Source organism: Bufo bufo, chromosome 1 (assembly GCF_905171765.1).
Source record: "Bufo bufo chromosome 1, aBufBuf1.1, whole genome shotgun sequence".
In the NCBI taxonomy this organism is placed as follows: Eukaryota; Metazoa; Chordata; class Amphibia; order Anura; family Bufonidae; genus Bufo; species Bufo bufo.
This window is the reverse complement of record NC_053389.1, coordinates 665,712,265-665,733,569: the sequence shown is the minus strand read 5'-3', so window position 1 is coordinate 665,733,569 and position 21,305 is coordinate 665,712,265. Positions and strand designations below refer to the sequence as shown.

The window sequence follows — 21,305 nt, the reverse complement described above, 5'->3', positions numbered from 1 at the left end:
AGGTTTTTTTTTTTTTCATCGAGGTGGACGCCTGAAATAGACTCTCCCCAAGCAAAAATGTATTCATCTACTGCCACAACATTTATGCTTCTTATGCCCCATGCCGATTCAAGTAGGCAAAAGTGGTCACATTGTCCAAAAGGAATTTTCACATGGCAGTTTAGGGCCAGAGGCTTCAGATTCTATCAGCTCTCAGATTTTATGAACTCTGACTCCACTCCAGGTTCTCTGAAGAGCAGTCTGGGCGGTACAAGCTCACCAACCCAAACTGAAAATGTTTTTAGATCAGCTGAGGGAATCTTTGAATAACGCAGTCTGAATAACTATCAGGATGTGAAGAAGAGTTTGACTCAAAGCTGCCTCTATTAGAAAGTCATGCCTTTTTCTATTTGTATTATCCTAGAAAGAGTTAAAAAATAAAAAAATAAAAAAGAGTCATCCAAATAAGGCACTACCAGGATACCCTTTAAATGAAGATACCACAAGACCCTGGCGAAGATTTTCCCCCATGAAAAAAATCAATTCTCAAATATTTTTGGAAATTGTTCTGAATGGGAACATAAGTCCACAGTCGCCACGAAACAGACCAGATTCAGCAGATTTGAACTTCACAATCACTCTAAAAGGCCGGTTTGGTTTCCTTACGAGAAACAGAGGTGAGTAATATCCCCGCTCCTGTTGATCCGGGGACATGGAAACAATTACTTGTTTTTGAAGTAAAACAAATTTCTGACTCCAATGCTACTTGACTTTGCCTAGAATTCTATGCAGTAACCTGACTGAACAGTATTTAAAACTAGCAGGAAGCGTTGCTAGATTCCCAGGCATGGTAAAATAAACCGGGATTATGGCGTCATTGTCATCTTTTGGAGAAAACCCTTTACCTTCCTTTTAGAAAAGTGCCACTTTTCCCGAGGATTGGCTTTTTTCTGAGCCGGTTTTATGCCCTTGGTTACAAAAGGCTCTTCTCTGATGAACAAGATGGGATTCCGATGCCTTGTCAAGTATGTCATCTAGAACAGAAAAGTCTCTTGCCCTCACAGGCCATTTAACATAACAGACTTTTGAACCCACATCACCAGACCTAGTCCTCATCTAGGGCTGCAGTAAACGATTACTTGAGAAATAGAGTATTCTATCGATTATTTTTTCGATTAATAGAGTACTCTAATAAGAAAAAAATGAATTAATAGACTGTTTTCCTTTATAAAAACTCAGACGCCCTGCCATCAGTCCCCAACACTCTTTGTTCCCTCCCGTGCGATCAGCCCAAGTGCATCAGTTCCCCCAGTGCCATCAGCTCCGTTCCCCCCAGTGCCATCAGCTCCACTATCCACCAGTGCCATCAGCTCCGTTCCCGTTCAGTCCCCCCCCCCCCTTTCAGTGCCATCAGCCCCTCCATGCCATCCATTGCCATGTCCCCACTCCCCCAGTGCCTCCATGCCATCCATTGCCATGTGATGTCCCCCAGTGCCATCAGATCAGCCCCTCCATGCCATGTCCCCCACTCCCCCAGTGTCTCCATGACATCCACTGCCATCTCCCCCCTCCCCCAGTGTCTCCATGCCATCCATTGCCATCTGTCCCCTCCTCCCCCAGTGCCTCCATTCCATCCATTGCCATCTGTCCCCCCCCTCCCCCAGTGCCTCCATTCCATCCATTGCCATCTGTCCCCCCCCTCCCCCAGTGCCTCCATTCCATCCATTGCCATCTGTCCCCACCTCCCCCAGTGCCTCCATTCCATCCATTTCCATCTGTCCCCCTCACCCAGTGCCTCCATGCCATCCATTGCCATCTGTCCCCCTCACCCAGTGCCTCCATGCCATCCACCGCCATCTGTCCCCTCACCCAGTGCCTCCATGCCATCCCACCGCCATCTGTCCCCCTCCAGTGCCTCCATGTCCCCCCTCCTCCCCCAGTGCCATCTGCCCCTCCATGCCAGCCATTGCCATGTCCCCCTCCCCCAGTGCCTCCATTGCCAGCTGTCCCCCTTCAGTGCCACCAGGCTGTACCCCTTCAGTGCTATGTCCCCAGAGCCTTGTGAAATAAAATACTTACCTTTCTTGTGTCAGGATCGAGTGCAGCGCGGTACTGGCCGGCGGGGTGACCACGGAGCGGTGAATAATAGCAAGCACTTCACTCCCGCTCTGTGGTCACATGACACAAACGAATCATCGATGCCAAAATTTGCATCAAGGAATTTTTTGGGTCAAATTACTCAATTCAATCGAGTAATCGTTTCAGCCCTATCCTCAGCCATACTGCCTTGCGAGTAGCATTATATAGGGCAGTAGACCTAGCTGATAGTCTTACAAGAAGTTATAGGCCCTCTTTAGTATTGGAAGAGACGATATGATTTTGTTCCTAAAAATACCTGTGACCAAATGATCCCTCCAACTGATTTAACCACAGGGAGAGTCATCTGGCCGTGCAAGTTGCTGCTATGGCTGGTGTGAACATAGCCGTACCTGTTCCTCATGCATGCTTCAGCAGTCCTTTACATTTTTTATCCATGGGATCCTTTAACCCCTTCAGGACCGGGCTCATTTTCACCTAAGGACCAGGCCATTTTTTGGAAATCTGACCAGTGTCACTTTAAGTGCTAATAACTTTAAAACGCTTTGACTTATCTAGGCCATTCTGAGATTGTTTTTTCGTCACATATTGTACTTCATAACACTGGTAAAATGAAGTCAAAAAAATTATTTTTTTTGCACAAAAAAATACCTAATTTACCAAAAATTTGGAAAAATTAGCAAATTTCAAAGTTTCAGTTTCTCTACTTCTGTAATACATAGTAATACCCCAAAAAATTGTGATGACTTTACATTCCCCATATGTCTACTTCATGCTTGAATTGTTTTGGGAATGATATTTTATTTTTTGGGGATGTTATAAGGCTTAGAAGTTTAGAAGCAAATCTTGAAATTTTTCCGAAAATTTACAAAAACTCAATTTTTAGGGACCAGTTCAGGTCTGAAGTCACTTTGCGAGGCTTACATAATAGAAACACCCAAAAATGACCCCATCTAAGAAACTACACCCCTCAAGGTATTCAAAACTGATTTTGCATACATTGTTAACCCTTTAGGTGTTGCACAAGAGTTATTGGCAAATGGGGAGGAAATTTGAGAATTTCATTTTTTTTGTCTAATTTTTCATTTTAACCCATTTTTTCCACTAACAAAGCAAGGGTTAACAGCCAAACAAGACTGTATCTTTATTGCCCTGACTCTGCCGTTTACAGAAACACCCAATATGTGGCCGTAAACTACTGTACGGCCACACAGCGGGGCGTAGAGTGAAAGGTGCGCCGTTTGGTTTTTGAAGGCTGATTTTTATGGACTGGTTTATTTACACCATGTCCATTTGAAGCCCCTGATGCACCCCTAGAGTAGAAACTCCATAAAAGTGACCCCATCTAAGAAACTACACCCCTCAAGGTATTCAAAACTGATTTTACATACGTCGTTAACCCTTTAGGTGTTGCACAAGAGTTATTGGCAAATGGAGATGAAATTTGAGAATTTCATTTTTTTGCCTAATTTTCAATTTTAACCCATTTTTTCCACTAACAAAGCAAGGGTTAACAGCCAAACAAGACTGTATCTTTATTGCCCTGACTCTGATGTTCACAGAAACACCCCATATGTGGCCGTAAACTACTGTATGGCCACACAGCGGGGCGTAGAGTGAAAGGTGCGCCGTTTGGTTTCTGGAGGGCTAATTTTGCTGGACTGTTTTTTTGACACCATGTCCCATTTGAAGCCCCCCTGATGCACCCCTAGAGTAGAAAACTCCATAAAAGTGACCCCATCTAAGAAACGACACCCCTCAAGGTATTCAAAACTGATTTTACAAACTTTGTTAACCCTTTAGGTGTTGCACAAGATTTAATGGAAAATAGAGACACAATTTCAAAATTTCACATTTTTGGCAGATTTTCCATTTAATATTTTTTTTCCAGTTACAAAGCAAGGGTTAACAGCCAAACAAAACTCATTATTTATGGCCCTGATTCTGTAGTTTACAGAAGCACCCCATATGTGGTCGTAAACCGCTGTACGGGCACACGGCAGGGCGCAGAAGGAAAGGAATGCCATACGGTTTTTGGAAGGCAGGTTTTGCTGGACTGTTTTTTTTTGACACCATGTCCCATTTGAAGCCCCCCTGATGCACCCCTAGAGTAGAAACTCCATAAAAGTGACGCCATCTAAGAAACTACACCCCTCAAGGTATTCAAAACTGATTTTACAAACGCTGTTAACCCTTTAGGTGTTCCACAAGAATAAATGGAAAATAGAGATTAAATTTCAAAATTTCACTTTTTCGGCAGATTTTCCATTTTAATATTTTTTTTCCAGTAACAAAGCAAGGGTTAACAGCAAACAAAACTCTTTATTTATGGCCCTGATTCTGTAGTTTACAGAAACACCCCCATATGTGGTCGTAAACTGCTGTATGGGCACGCGGCAGGGTGCAGAAGGAAAGGAATGCCATATGGTTTCTGGAAGGCAGATTTTGCTGGATTGTTTTTGGACACCATGTCCCATTTAAAGCCCCTGATGCACCCCTAGAGTAGAAACTCCAAAAAAGTGGCCCCATTTTGGAAACTACGGGATACGGTGGAAGTTTTGTTGGTACTAGTTTAGGGAACATATGATTTTTGGTTGCTCTATATTACACTTTTTTGTGAGGCAAAGTAACAAAAATAGAATTCAGAAATTTCATCTCCATTTGCCATTAACTCTTGTGGAACACTTAAAGGGTTAACAAAGTTTGTAAAATCAGTTTTGAATACCTTGAGGGGTGTAGTTTCCAAAATGGGGTCATTTTTTGGAGTTTATACTCTAGGGGTGCATCGGGGGGGCTTCAAATGGGACATGGTGTCAAAAAACCAGTCCAGCAAAAACTGCCTTCCAAAAACCATATGGCGCACCTTTCCTTCTGCGCCCTGCCGTGTGGCCATACAGCAGTTTACGACCACATATGGGGCATTTCTATAAACTAAAGAATCAGGGCAATAAATATTGAGTTTTGTTTGGCTGTTAACCCTTGCTTTGTTATGGGAAAAAATGAATTAAAATGGAAATTTGCCAAAAAATAGCTGTTTTGGCACTGTTTTTATTTTTTATATTTACAACGTTCATCTGACAGGTTAGATCATGTGCTATTTTTATAGAGCAGGTTTCTTACGGACGTGACGATACCTAATATGTATACTTTTTTATTTATTTAGGTTTTACACAATAATATCATTTTTGACACAAAAAAAAAACATGTTTTAGTGTCTCCATAGTCTGAGAGCCATAGTTTTTTCAGTTTTTTGGCGATTGTCTCAGGTTGGGTATCATTTTTGCGGGATGAGATGACGGTTAGATTGGTACTATTTTGGGGTGCACTATGACTTTTTGATCGCTTGCTATTACACTTTTTGTGATGTAAGGTAACAAAAAAATAGCTTTTTTGACACCGTTTTTAAAAAAATTTTTTTTACAGTGTTCACCTGAGGGGTTAGGTCATGTGGTATTTTTATAGATCAGGTTCTTACGGACATGGCAATACCTAAATATGTCTACCTTTTATAATTTATCAGGGTTTTACACAATAATATTTTTGAAACAAAAAAAAAATCATGTTTTAGTATCTCCATAGTCTGAGACCCATAGTTTTTTTATTTTTTGGGCCATTGTCTCATGTAAGGGCTCATTTTTGCGGGATGAGGTGACGGTTTGATTGGTACTTTTTTGGCGTACATGCGACTTTTTTGATCACTTTTATTACCTTTTTTGGGAAGTAAGGTGGGCAAAATTTCAATTTCCTCATAGTTTTTATTTTTTTATATTTATGGCGTTCACCGTGCGGGGAAAGTAACATGACCGTTTTATAGATCAGGTCGTTACGGACGCGGCGATACCTAATATGTGTAGTGTATTTTTTTATTTTATTTTTTATTCAGTGATAAATGTGTTTTTTTGTAACTTTACTTTTTTCACTTTTTTTTACTTTTTTTTTGACCCAGACCCACTTGGTTCTTGAAGATCCAGTGGGTCTGATGTCTGTATAATACAGTACAGAACAATATATATTGTTCTGTACTGTATTTTACACTTGTCTGAACAGATCTATGCTTTCAGCACAGATCTGTTCAGCACCATGGACAGCAGGACGCCTGAGAGGCGTCCTGTTGCCATGGGAACCTTCCCCGTCTGCTCAGTACTGGTCAGAACTGCGCAGACGGGGAAGGGTAAGTACAGGGCTGAGGGGGGCTCTCTGGGGGCTCTCTCCCTCTCCCATCGGGGGCTGCAAAGGCACAGCAGCCCCCCGATGAGAGAGGGAGAGAGCTCCCTGCGCTGTTAACCTTTTCCATACAGCGGTCCGTACGGACCGCTGTATGGAAAGGGTTTAAACGGCTGACATCGCATCGCAGATGTCAGCCGTTTATACCAGGGTGCCAGCAATGTGCTGGCACCCTGGTATCCCCACTAGAAGCCAACGATCATTGAAAGGGAGGCGGGCGGGGGATCGCGATCCCGCCTGCCGCACCGCCCGCCTCCCGCAGCTTACCGCACCTCCCCACCGCCTGCGACACCCCCCTGCACCACCCGCCCACATAACATCATTCAGGGGTGCAGGGGGGGTGAAAAAGCTTTATTTTGGGCATAGTAAGTTTCTGATCCCCGCGGTCAGGGACCGCGGCGATCAGAAACCGCTACAAACCGCAGGTCTGAATTGACCTGCGGTTTGCAGCGATCGCCGACATGGGGGGGTCACAGGACCCCCCTCGGCATTGACCTAAGGTGCCCGGCTGTGTGTGACAGCCGGGATCTCAGCGCTGTCACCATGTCTGCAGACATGGTGACAGTTAATGCCATGACGTGTATACTCATCATGGCGCGCCTAAGTAGCAGTGCGCCATGAGGAGTATACTCGTCATAGGTCGGGAAGATTTTTACACTTTCTCTTCTCTGATCGCTTCCCTGACAGGAATTGGGGCGATCAGAGAAGGAGAAGCACATAGTCCCTCCCTAACCCCCTTACCTGCCCCGATGCGCTGTGATTGGTCCCTCTGCAGTAATGGACCAATCACAGCCGATCGCGGGCGGGTCAGAGCTCCAATACAGCTCCTGCCGGCTTCTCTGGTTGCCTAGCAACCCCAGCACGCCGGCTTCACTGGAGCTTCAGCGCTTCGCTCCCTGCGCTGACAGTGAAAGCCGATCACGTACATGCACGTGGAATGCGGTGAGGCACCACATTCCCCCACGTACATGTACGTGATGTTGCGTGAAGGGGTTAAGAGCCCCATATCCACAAATGGTAGCAAAGACTTTTGTGGGCTGCATGCTACAGGGGCATGAACTTTTGAAGTTTTTTCCCCATACTTCCGTGTCCTCATTAGCAAAAGGATATTTGCATTTAAAGGTCTTCGAGATCCCTGTCTTTTTCTTCTGGATCTTTCCATTCTTTAGTGATGAGTTTTCTTACATTACTATGGATAGATAAAACTCTCCTTCTGTTTCAGAAGCTCTTACACCAAGGAACAGAGAAAGGGAACACTCCACTCCACTGCTCAGACCTCCCAGAAACTTGGAAAAGATGGAAGACTGAGTAGACTAGGGAAAACGCCAACCCACTCTGGCAAAGAGCTTCCACATGTCCCGAGGGGCCAGAAAACAATAACTAAAGTAAGAGGAGAGAGTCTTTTATTTGGAGATTTTAAGTTGTTTCTTGGTCCTCGGGAGGTGGGATGAAACTCCTGTGGAAAAAGGGACTTTTTTTTTTTTTTTTTTACTGGTAATTTTTTAAAGCCTTGCCCATAAAACCCATTGTTAGGCCACCACTGGTACCTGTGAAAGTTTTGTCAGAGGCCCTGATGGGGTACAAGTAAAATAAAGGAGATATTTTTAAATAACTACATACACTCCTCTCCCTTTCTTTCTAATTTTTTCCTTTCCCAAGCATGTTATTCAACTGGCACCCAGCTCTCACTGCCAATAGCCAGCACCCAGCAAGCAATGGCGAGAGTACAGATCCTTAGCATGCACGGTCACCGTGACTTGAAGCAATAGTAATAGTATGCCACTGGGCAGGAGGGGTTAATTGAAAAATAAATAAATAAACAAATAAATAAAATCCAACAGTAACAGCATAGGGGTTTCAATACCACTCGGTGGGCTTTAGAGAAGGTTAAGGGCTCATGCACACAGCCATTGTGCGGCCATTCGGTGCATTGGGGACCACAATTTGGGGTTCCCAATGCACAGGCAACATACGTGCGGCGGCCAGGACGGATCCAGACCCATTCAACTTGATTGGGTCCGTGATCCGTCCGCACCGCAAAAAAATAGAACATGTTCTATTTTTTTTGCGGTGCGGAGGCACGGCCAGAAACCCCACAGAGGCACTCTGTTCAAGTGATTTGACCCGCATCCGTGGATGTGGACTGCACACGGGCCGGTGCTCATGTATTGCGGATCCGCCATACGGCCACACAACCGCCGTGTGCATGAGCCCTAACTAGAACAAATTAGCAATGGGATATGACTTATGGACCAAGTCTGTCTAAAGACCATGGCACTCAATGCTGCACTGCAATGAATGGAATGAAAGCAAAAATGAAGTAATGCAATTAATTCGTTAGTAAATATTAAAAAGTAAATATATTTGTGTACACCACCTTATACCAGAATTCTTTCTCATGTTTAATCTTCCCATCCACATGTCGGACAGCAGCATTTGAGTACAAGTGTGTGCAACAAAATTGCGAAGTCGAGAAGATACAGCAAGCTTTAGGCAGGTGGAATTACTCCAATTTTTCAGTTCATATGTGAGAAGTTTCATTGCCATAGTTTCATTCTGCTTGAATGACTGATCTAGCAAGTCTACCGCCAGCTGTCCAAACTCACTGCAAAATAGTTTTTAATAATTCAATCAAAATAATAATTATAAAGTTATTAAAATAGGTACGTTTTACAAAATTATACAATACCTTGCATGATCAAAGTACATGAATAAGCAACATTAATAAATGAGTACTAAAGAAATATCTGATGTTAAGATCACACCATTTATAGCTGGCTGCTAGAGTGCTAGTTTGGCCACATGGCAGCTTGAACTCCTGACTGCTTCTCTCAGCTGCGGTCAGGAGCCAAAGCCTGTTCTGTGAACAATTTAGCAGCTCACATTATGGAATTGTGGGAGTCTCCGAGATTTCCAGCATTGAAAATTTCTGATAGGTTTCTAGAAATAAAAAATGAGAAATTTGAATATCTTCTCGATAGGTTATCAATATCAGATCGGTGGGGGTCCGACACCTGGGACCCCTGCTGATCGGCTATTAGAAGAAGCCAGCACTCTGGGCAACCGGGCCATATGACAGATGAACAATGACGTCACATGGCCTAGTTGCAGCTCAGCCCCAATGAAGTGAATGAGCACTGCAGTTATATTATGTAGAGCTCCAGTGAGCACGGCGGCTCCCTAAAACAGCTGATCAGCGGGGATACCGGGACTCGGACCACCACCGATATGATAATGATGACCTATCCTGAGGATAAGTCTCCTTATCTTTTCCTGGATAACCATTGTACTACAAATCCATCAATAGGGATCCATTACTACTACCTGTGTCTGTTACAACTGCTTCCATTCTTCTAGGTGCACCAACAATACAGAAGCAGAGCTGTTAATTGACATAATACAATTTCACCAAAAGGTCCTCTAATAAGGATTTAGATTCAGTGTGGTAATATGAATAAAGCGATTCAGCCAGTTTAAAATGATGCCCAGTCTGTGATTACTGAGGGTTCCCATTTTGCTGTAGACCGGTGCGGCATTCACACATGACGGTGCGGCAGCTCACACATGACCGGTGCGGCAGCTCACACATGACCGGTGCGGCAGCTCACACATGACCGGTGCGGCAGCTCACACATGACCGGTGTGCGGCAGCTCACACATGCCCGGATGCTGGCAGCCTCACACATGCCCGGTGCGGCAGCTCACACAATGCCCGGTGCGGCAGCTCACACATGCCCGGTGCGGCAGCTCACAACATGCCCGGTGCGGCAGCTCACACCATGCCCGGTGCGGCAGCTCAACACTGCCCGTGCGGCAGCTCACACATGCCCGGTGCGGCAGCTCACACATGCCCGGTGCGGCTGCTCACACATGCCCGGTGCGGAGCTCAGCCACATGGCCCGGTGCGGCAGCTCACACATGCCCGGTGCGGCAGCTCACACATGCCCGGTGCGGCAGCTCACACATGCCCGGTGCGGCAGACTCACACATGCACGGTGCGGCAGCTCACACATGCCCGGTGCGGCAGCTCACACATGCCCGGTGCGGCAGCTCACACATGCCCGGTGCGGCAGCTCACACATGCCCGGTGCGGCAGCTCACACATGGCCGGTGCGGCAGCTCACACATGCCCGGTGCGGCAGCTCACACATGCCCGGTGCGGCAGCTCACACATGCCCGGTGCGGACAGCTCACACATGCCCGGTGCGGCAGCTCACACATGCCCGGTGCGGCAGCTCACACATGCCCGGTGCGGCAGCTCACACATGCCCGGTGCGGCAGCTCACACATGCCCACTGCTGCTCGATTTACTCTCGAAGGGACTGCCAAAGATTGACAAATGCAGCAGTCATCTTAGGCAGTCCCATCCAGAATGAATACAGCAGCAGCATGCTCAACCTGATGCTCCATTCAAATGAGGGACAGGACACCCCTTCTGAGATCAGTGGGGCCCCAGCATTTGAATCTCCAGCAAAAAGCTCCCCTATCCTGTCAAAGTTGTAGGTGGGTTGTACATAAGAACGGCATAAACTTAACTTGAACATCTTATGGTACAAAAAATTAGGAGCAGTTCCTAAAGTAAAGTCTAAAAAATACCTGGAATGCTCCTTCAGTTCTTCTGATGCGTCATCCACAACATCACTCTGCTTTGCTTCATAAGCCATAGAGCGGCACAATTTACAGGCAACTAAAGCTTTAGCCATGGACTCCCTCCCCATGCTGCCAGAAGAAAAGGGCCATCTTCTGCCTCTTCATCAGCACAGCCCAAACCAGGAGCTCATTAAAGGGGTAGGAAAGCGCTTCATCTCAGGATCATCAATGTCCACAATCTCGTCTTTGATCCTTTTCTTTTTTCCCTCATCAGCTGAAGTATCTTGCTACACAATATAGATAGATCCCAAATCATAACCAATAAGTATGTAACATAATAGGACTCCTGACAGCAAGAATAAAATAGTAATAATTATACAGAGTGATCAGGCAGAACTATGGGAAGTAAGGCAGACAATATTGAAAGGTAATACGGGCACAATAGGAGGAAGTTACCAAAATCTACGGCTGAATCTGGGGAAGATCAAGTCTTAATGCATCCCATTCTGATTTAATACAGATTAACGGGTCCATTCACACGTTCGTAATTTGGGTCCGCATTCGTTCTGCAATTTGCAGACCCATTCACTTTCAATGGGGCAGGATTGGATGCAAATCCGCATTTTCGGGACCCTTTTTTTCGGGATCCGCAATTCCGTTTCTGAAAAAATAGAACATGTCCTATTCTTGTCCGCTATTGTGACCAGAAAAGGCATTTTCTATTATAGTGTTGATGTGCGGTCCGCAAACTGCAGGTGTCTGTTTTGCAGACCCGCAAAAAACACTTACGGACGTAGTGAATGGACCCTAAGAAAAACACAAATGTTATTTCATGTGTAATTTCTGATCATGCTTTCCCAATCTCGGTACATGGACATGTTCGATAATTTGCAGAACGGATATATGGATGCTGGGTTTTTTGTAGGAATACAGAATTAAAAGGGCCTGTGTGCTCTCTGCAAAAAAAAATAAAATGCAAAATTCAGGTGTGTGCACAAGGCCTAAGTGACATCCTACTCTCTGATAAAAAACACAGGCCGGACAAAGAATCAACCTTACCTTTGGTTTATAAGGCTGTGCAGTTTTTATGAAGTGATTGTGTCTCATCTTATCCTTTTTATCTGCTCTGCTTCAAATGATTCATGGTTTTCGCATCTGCGGTGTATTGCTTGAAGTGTTTCTCCCAGAACGCTGTAAAATGAAATTGCAGTTATATGGCTGTTCTATAATAATTAGAAATGAGTAACTTTAGGCTATGTACACAGAGCAGTGACTGATCCCGATTGATCCAGCAGAGCGCTCTTAAAACTCTTTGCTGGATCAATGAGACTTCAGTGGTGTACCTCCAAAGGAGGACAATCCACGCAGCTACTATGGGTCCACGGCAGTAGCGGGCCCGCCAGTGGCAAGCTAGCTCTGCAGAGAAGATCCAGGTGGAGAAGGAGCTGTGTGATGTCATGTGACCAGAGCAGGAAGACAGAGCTCAGCAGTACAGAGAAGTGGTGAAGGACCTGCGTGATGTCACTTGGTGCGGGAGCGGAGCTCCTGTGCTGGTGCTGTGGGTGAAGGAGAGATTCATGGTTTCTCTTCCTCTAAAGGTTTTAATGTCCTGTGATAAACTGTAACATCATCCTAGAAATGACTGGATTTATAGTTCTCTCCTATTAGATCGCTCCACAAGTAAACTCCACTGATGCCCTATAATAACAGTCTGGACATGCTGGTGTTATAGCTTTCTCCTCTTTTAACCCTGCCATGTCTTGTCCTCTAACTTCCCAAGAAAACAACCTGGTCATGATGAGACTTTTAGTTTTCTCATCACTATTATGATATTCTGCAACATCTGAGGTGCTTATTAGCTTCGTTCGCATCTGCACTAGTGAAGAAAACCTAGGGTGCATCTTATAGTCAGGATCACCTGTCCCCCTCTCCTGACATGTCTGCTTAGTAAAATACTTGCATTCCCCATGTAACTAAAGTATTTATTTTATGACTATGTTGTCTCATTCTTCTATTACTTCTACTAGAAGATTATGAGTGAATTGCCAAAGGTCTGCAATAAAAGGTTCCAACTGAGTGTTACCAAAGGGAAACCTGGAAGGGGGGGGGGGGGGGGGTCCTTTGCACAGTCTAACACTATCTATCCAATCAGTGCTACCAGACTTTGCAGTGACACTCCACCGCCCACTGTTAACACCCAATTAGTTAGTTAACTTCTATATAGGAATATAGGACTATCAGCAGCAATATGAAAAGATGATCCAGATATTTTTACAAAAATGAAAATGCATGTAGTTACTAAAACAGCCATGTCAGGAGAGATGACAGCCTACGGTAAGGAATAAGACACAAGAATTTGAGAAATGACGCTAGGCTATACCTACCCGATTTCCAGCATGAAGATTGTTGTAAATTATTCGAAAGCGCTTCTTTGTGTATGTGCACCTATAGGTGCCACCCATCAGATACTCAATGACAAGACCAACATCAATCAAAGTAATTTTATATCCTGGTGGAAGATGACCCTAGAAGAAACAATGCAGTATTAACATTTTCTTAAACATCAGTACAAGTAATATCATTAACCCTTTCTACCCCAGACCAGTTTTCACCCTCCTGCCCAGGCAGTTTTTTTGCAAATCTGACATGTGTCACTTTATGTAGTAGCAACTTTGAACACTTACTTATCCAAGCCATTCTGAGATTGTTTTCTCGTGAGACATTGTACTTCATGACAGTGGTAAATTTGAGTCAATATATTTCACCTTCATTTATGAAAAAAAACGTAAAAATTTACCCAAATTTTGGAAAAATTAGCAATTTTCAAAATTTTCATTTCTCTGCTTTTAAAAAGAAATTGATACCTCATAAAATATTTTTTTTTTTTTTTTTTTTTTTAGGACATTAAAAGGCTTAGAAGTTTATAAGCAATACAAATTTTAAGAAAATTTCCAAACCCACTTTATGGAGCAGTTCAGTTCTAAACCCACATTGTGGGGCTTACATAGTGGACACCACCCATAAATGACCCCACTGTAGAAACTACCCCCCTCAAGTTATTAAAAACGGATTTTAAAAACTTTGTTAACCCTTAAGGTGATCCAGAAGAATTAAAGGAAAATTGAGATGAAATTAGATTTTCTGCCAGATTTTCCATTTTAATACATTTTTCCTGTAACACATCAAGGGTTAACAGCCTAACAAAACTTAATATCTATTACCCCGATTCTGCAGTTTACAGAAACACCCCACATGTGGTGATAAACTGCTGTAAGGGCGCACAGCAGGGCGCAGAAGGAAAGGAGCGCATGGTTTTTGGAAGGCAGATTTTGCTGGACTGGTTTTTAGACACCATGTCCCATTTGAAGCCCCCCAAACTCCCAAAAAGTGACCCCATTTTGGAAACTACGGGATAAAGTGACCGCTGGGACCTGCAGCTCTCTCCACTGATTTCTATGGGAATGCCGAAAAGAGCCAAGCAAAGAGCATAGAAAGAAATGGGTAGAGGACAGCGCAAGTCCAGCCAGAGCGCCATTCACTTCTATAGGGCTAACGGAAATAGCTGAAGGGCAGTTCATAGAAATGAATGGAGGGTGGCCTCGCATGCTCCGTTTTAGAGATAGGTGTAGTTCCCAGAGGTGGGACCCGCACCTATCAGACTTTGAAGGATAGTTTAGTGATATGTCCCCAGTGTATGAGATGGATCAACCCCTTTAAGTACTGATGACCTATGTTCAGGATAGATAATCAATATCTGATTCATGGGGTCCGACTCCAGCAACCTTGCGTTCAGCTGGTTCAAGAGGCTGTGGTGATCAGGTGAGCTCTGTGGCCTCTTCCTCGACCTTTGTAATCACGTCCATTAGTGACTGGTTTGCAGCTCAGGACCATTAAAGTAAATGGGGACTGAGCAGCCAAACCAAGAACAAGCGCTACACACTGTATGGCACTGTGCTTGGTATCAGGGGTATAAGGGGCTGCAATGACTGGATGAGTGCTGCAGCCTCTCCATACCACGGGTACCACTGAGAGCATAGGGAGGCAGACCCAACAATTTTATATTGATGACTACCCAAAAAGGTTAGGTCATCAATATTTTAGTTACAATAAAGCCCTTTATGGGTTCAACCAAACGTCAGTTTTTTCCTTTTTTTACCAGTCACAGATTGCCGTTGCTTAGTCACAAATTTTTATTTCAAAAAAAATTTAGAAACTTTTTCTATGAAAAATTGTTTCTTGAAATCTATGTGGAAGTGCCTGAAAATGCCACATCCAGAGCATGCTGCAATTTAAACAAACACCTCAACAAGTGAAAAAACACCAGGAAACCATCAAAACACCACACAAAAAACTCCCTGGGATAGATTTACTAATACTGTCTTAAAGTAAAAACAGTGTAGACTTGGTTTGACACGCGCCAGATTTCTCACATTTGCTGATGTTGGATGATAAACCTGTCACTGTCTACACCAGGTTACCTATATTTTGGCTTAGTTTTACTCAAAAAATGCATCTAAATTTTGGCGGATAGAGGCACAGTTAAGCCAAACCCTTGTCGGATGAGACATTAAAAAAGTTAGACAAGCGTCTAAAACCATTGATCAACGCAGTACAGAGGATGTATGCCAGTTTTTGAGACAACTTGATTTCCAATAGTAAGTCTGTCAGTGTTTGCATGGAGTTTTATATTTGCAAAAAAGGCAATAAATAAAAAAAAATAAAAAAGTAGCGCGATACCAGTATGATGCAAAGAAAGAAAAAAAAGAAAAATATTAACCGGAGTGGGCGCCATAGCAAACAGGGTGCCTGTGTTTCTTACAGCGGACACCCGCAGCTAATGTCCGCAACCGGCGGTAGTGCCAATCGCAGACATTTAACCCCTTAGATGCCATGGTCAACCTGACCAGGGCATCTGAGCACGCTGAAGACCGAAAGTGCACGCTTCCGGTTATACTCCGGCTTCCCCGTGCAGCCGGAGCTTGTGTATGTGGCAGCCCCTGTCATAGTGTATGAAAGGAGGCTGCTGCATAGTCTTTCCTATAGAGCACTTGCCTGTAATAGGACTCCATAGGAAAGTAGTAAAATCACCAGAGACTCCAATGCAAATGATTGATTGCATCCCTATGGGATCTAAAAATAATAAAAAATAAAATAAAAAAAGTGTAAAAAAAAACAATGTTTTTTACAATAAAAAAATAACTAAAAAATGGAACCGTTCAAATACTTTTTCCCCAAAATGAGAATAAAAAAATAAAAAATACACATCATGGGTATAGCCACATGTGTAAACACCCGCACAATCAAAATATAAAAGTATTAATCCATGTGGAAAAGGCGAAACGGGGAAAAAAAAAGTCAAAATGGCTGATTTTCCTTTTTTTTTGGGGTTGTTTCTCCTCCCAACAAATTTTTTTTAATAAAAGTGATCAAAAAGTCGTACACACCCCACAATTGTATCAATGAAAAGTACAGATCACTCCACAAATAATAAGTTATAAAAAAAATGATAGGGGGTCAGAAACGACAAAAATATTTTCAGGTTTTATTTTTTTATCAGCATCAAACGCAAGGAAAGTAGAATTTTTTTTACACTTCCCACTACATCTATACCATATTATTGTGTTGGAAAGTACAACTAGTCCCACAAAAAAATAAGACCTAATACAATTCATGTGAATGGAAAAATTAAAAAAGCTATGGCTCTGGGAAGGCGGGGAGCAAAATAACGAAAACACTAAGTTAAATCCTCCGGGGTAGTAAGCCTTAATGTGCTTTAATGAGTAGGCTAACGCTTTACAAGTAATAGCCCTTCAGGATAAGCCATCGTTATCAATCGGCAGGGGACGGACACCCCCGCATCCTGTCGATAAGCTGTTTAGCAGTGGCTTTAGTGCCACAATAAAAACAGCTTTGTCCTCTGTGCAGTCAGCGCTAGTAAACTGCAGCACTGTTACCATTCACTTCAATTGGGAGCAGTGCTGCAATTACTTGCTCACCTGCTACACAATGGACTGAGCTGTATAGTTCCGGAACCAGGCCTACTGCAGAACCGCTGTTCGGATCACCATCGGACATGCCAGCACAGGAAACAAGGGCTGCGTGGACATCCCAGAATGGAAGATAGGAGCAATAAAAAGGTAACAGAAATACAAAATTACAGCTGCCTTCATAATGATTATTTTAAAGCGGAAAAACCCCTGTAAGGTAACATGCATTACCTAGATATAAGACAGTACATAACAGGAGACAATGCTTGCATTTACCTGCCTTAAACATCTCGGACAAGATGAAACAGAGTTGGGTTAGTAGGACCTTGTTTCTTTAATGGAGAAAAGAAATACATGTGTGTAATATGTACTTCAGTTAATTTATGGCAATATTTCTTCATATATTTACTGACATCATAGACTGAATTAAGATGGAAAGCTACAACAAAACTAAGTATTAAAGTAAAGACTAAAACACTAATATGCAAGTGTAATAAAGGGAATTGATCAATAATAAAGGTGGAATATTGTGCACTTCCTGGAAATCACCTTTTTTTTTTTACTGTTTCATAACTTAGGTTGAGCGTGGGATTAAGCAGTCCATCAGAATAACAGCAACAAAAACTTTTTCTTTCATATAAAAAAAAAAATAGAACAGGGTTGTGCTCTTATTAATAAAGAGAAAAGTAAAACATATATACCTTTCCATGATCATTTCCCTTTACATGTATGGATGGCAAGGTAAAGCACAATTGATGGGAATTAGAATCAAGAGTTGCACAAGTTGGTTTATCATGGAGTAATAAAAGGGAACTTACGGTGTTATAAAGCTCTTCCAGCCTGGGGATGGTGAGAAATTTATGCATGCTGACTCCATTCTCTATGAGAAGCTTGACAAATGCAACCCTGTCCATTACAAGTGCATCCAGCATGGCTTGTTCCAGGGCACCGACCTAAGGAAAAGTTCTCATTATGCTAGTGAGGTATATTATAATCAAAACACTATGTACTCAAAAGGAAAAATAAAAAATATAAAAAATATAAAAATGATGCATCCGTATCCGTTCCGTTTATGCTGAACCTTCTATTGAAAATGTTAAGCCCAGCCCAATTTTTTTTATGTACTTGCTGTTTAAACGGAACGGAAGCACTACTGAAGAAAAAAAAGGATCAGTTTAAAACGGACCGCAAAATACAGAATAAGGCAATACGGTCGTGTGCAAGAGGCCTTATCCTCAGGATAGGTCAATATCAGTCGGCGGGGGTCCGACACCTGGCACCCCCCACTGCTCTGAGCCTGTGCAGACTTACTTCTTCATTGTTTACCTGCTCAGCGTCGACTGCGCAGCAGTGTGCAGGAGTAATTACAAGCCGGCCCATTCCAAGGGTTTAAGAACGAGCCGTCCCATAGAAGTTAATGGGACGGCTTGAAATTACACCTGATCAGCTGCTGCTGTGACGCAGTGTTCAGCAGGGTGCCAGGTGTCGACCCCCGCGATTTGATATTGATGACCTATCCTGAGGAATTTAAAATCCGGAAAACCCCTTTAAAGTGAATTTAAAGTGAAATTACAGGTACATTTTCATATTCGTCATCTAATTAAGGTCACTAAGGTGCATCGTTTCAGGTGACTTCAGAATCAGCGTTTGTTGTGTGTATATTAAAGGGGTTCTCAGGGAATTTGTTACTAATGTCCTATTCTCAGGATCAGTCATCAATATCAGGTGGCTGGGTCCAACTCCCGTGACCCCCCACAAAATCAGCTGTTGAAAGAAGCCGCAAGATTTTAGAATTGAACTGAAGTCTGTAATCCATGGAGCAAGCAGGGGGAGGAGAGGTGGCTGTTAGCTGGAGAAAGGGGTATTTTTCTCTAATAACTACATTAACATCTTTTATAATCCACTTGTACTCCGTGCCTGTTTCGGGGCGGGCCCTCACACTCCCTAGGTGTTTTATTCATTATCTTTAAGGAGAGAGTCAGTTTCAATCTATATTTGCCCTGTTCTATTTTTTATGTGACATCATCTGTACATGACATCATAACTAACCCTGTCACGAGTCACGCAGAAGGTACATGGTAATTACCGTATGTAAATCCTCAGCCACTGCACCTTCATGTGCAAGATGGCGGCAGCGACAGCTACTCGCCCTCGGTTTCGGTGCCGTCCCAGGACGAATCCTCTTCTGCACTTGTGACTGAACACGTTCATTTCTGTTCAGCTAATGTGCAGACAAGGAGCGCCCTGGACAGCACAGAAAGCAGAAACAAGGGTGTATCAAGTAAGCTGCCATCTTGCCCCCTATGCATGTAGCAGTTGGAGCATTGTACAGTTATTGACTGATCACAGCCTGCACCATTCTGTAATTTTCCTGCGGCATTAGTGGGATATTCCAGTTATAATTAGTTATCCCTATCCACAAGATAGGGATAACTTTTAGATCTGTGCGGGTCTCACCGACTGGGTACACTCTGGCAGTTCCACAGCAAATTGAATGGAGAATGCTCAATCACCTGCTCCATTCATTTTGGGGTATAGGCTCACATTTCTTATGATTGGTGGTGGTCTCTGCGGAGAGACCCCACCGATCTAACAGATACCCCCTTATCCTGTGGATAGGGGATAGCTTCTTATTACTGGAATAACCCTTTAAAACACATTAAACAGAAATTCTGTGAAACATTTACCCTGGTCTCTCAAAATCAAGAATTAATGGACCCGGTGAAAAAAAATACCCAATTCTACTTCTAAGCTCTCAACTCCTTCCCAAAGTAACATTCTATCTGAAGACAGACTGTCCGTTCACTGTTTCTCCCACACTTCCCTCTCCGCAGAGTTCTATGGGCAGCAATTTAATTTGATCCTTCAGTGAGCAGGCAGTCTGTCTGTCTCTGAGAAAATTAGTTTAAACGAGATGGGGGAGCTTATAAGTGGACAAAGAGACATTTTTCTCACCATTATTATTGATTCATGTACACTTGTGTGAAGAATTAGTGATCATATAAATACATTTATCTCATTATGAAAATTTGTCCAGAGTTTCTCATTAAGAACTAATTTATAGTTTAATAATAGATCCCGAACAATGTGTTGCTTGCTTACCAGCCACTGTTGTCCATAGACAAATACATGGTTTTTGGCTATGTCAACTCTGTCCCACGCCAAAGTTAAAACCAGCTGGTCCAATGCAGATGCATTCGTTCCTGAGGAGAAGGCGTGCATATGAATAAACATTTATGTTTAACACTATATAACCAAATGAACAACTGATAGAGAAAACACATGCTGAAAAATTACTGAAAAATGATGATAGATTAGATAGATGATAGAATGATAGATAGATGGATGGATGGATAGATAGATATAACCAAACTCCAAACTAAGTATGCACCTTTATGGGTACATTGACAAGGCCCTCTCTGCATTAAAAAAAATGTGCACATTCAGCCAAACATAGAATGCATGTTTATGGGTAGGCTGGTAAGACAGCGGGCCACCAAGTAGGGTTCAGCCAACAGCTATCTCATGAACATTTGGTATGTCAGCAGATAGCGTTCCTTGACTATCATTCTACTTGACAACCTAACAGTTCTGCACAACATTAACAAGAGATATATCTCAGTTAGAAATCAAGTCGGGAATAATCGCGGTAAAATCTGCATTTACATTCACTTTTCAGCTGCATTCACCGCCATCCCGATTACTAACAGTTATTTATTCCGATGTAGTGAAGACAATGCAATGATTCTGGAATTGTTTGAAAGCTTGGAATGTCAGAGTTCAAACAAGACACACCTCTAGCTGCTACCAATCCAGAGATATGAGCAGCTAAAGCAGCCCTCCACTGCTGCTGGAGCACTCGGGCAGAACTGTTAGTCATATGCAGCGAGTTGTTCTCCACAACAGATTAAGGCTACATGCACACGACCGTTGTGTGTTTTGCGGTCTGCAAAACACGGATGGCGCCCGTGTGCGTTCCACAATTTGCGGAACGGCACGGACAGCCATTAATCTAACTGCTTGTTCTTGTCCGCAAAACGGACAAGAACAGGACAGGTTATTTATTTATTTTTTTGCAGGGCCACGGAACGGAGCAACGGATGCGGACAGCACACGGAGTGCTGTCCGCATCTTTTGCAGCCCCATTGAAGAGAATGGGTCCGCATTCAAGCTGCAAAAACTGCGGCTCGAATGCGGACCAAAACAACGGTCGTGTGCATGAGGCCTAATGGCTGCAGGCACATCAGTATTATGCAGTACGTTTTCGAACAGAACACTGCCCAGGGCATCACAGTGCTTCTGCTGGCTTGTCTACATTCTGGTCCAATCTCTTTTTAAGGCAAGTGACACACACACACCAGCCATCCACATTATGCAAAATAAAACATGGATCACTAGACCAGGCCACCTTCATTAATTGCTCCATGG

At 43.4% G+C, this 21,305-nt stretch overlaps 1 protein-coding gene across 1 annotated transcript in view; it reads right to left on the bottom strand.

Moving 5' to 3' along the window:
• TRPM7 (transient receptor potential cation channel subfamily M member 7) overlaps window positions 1-21,305 on the bottom strand; it is a 146,919-nt gene that overhangs the window by 50,963 nt on the left and 74,651 nt on the right. The window contains 10 exon segments of the mRNA XM_040415068.1: window positions 885-969; window positions 8,678-8,905; window positions 10,897-11,009; window positions 11,011-11,093; window positions 11,096-11,177; window positions 11,950-12,081; window positions 13,275-13,415; window positions 17,144-17,209; window positions 17,696-17,830; window positions 19,980-20,080. Of these exon segments, the coding sequence (XP_040271002.1) occupies window positions 885-969; window positions 8,678-8,905; window positions 10,897-11,009; window positions 11,011-11,093; window positions 11,096-11,177; window positions 11,950-12,081; window positions 13,275-13,415; window positions 17,144-17,209; window positions 17,696-17,830; window positions 19,980-20,080 (1,166 nt within the window).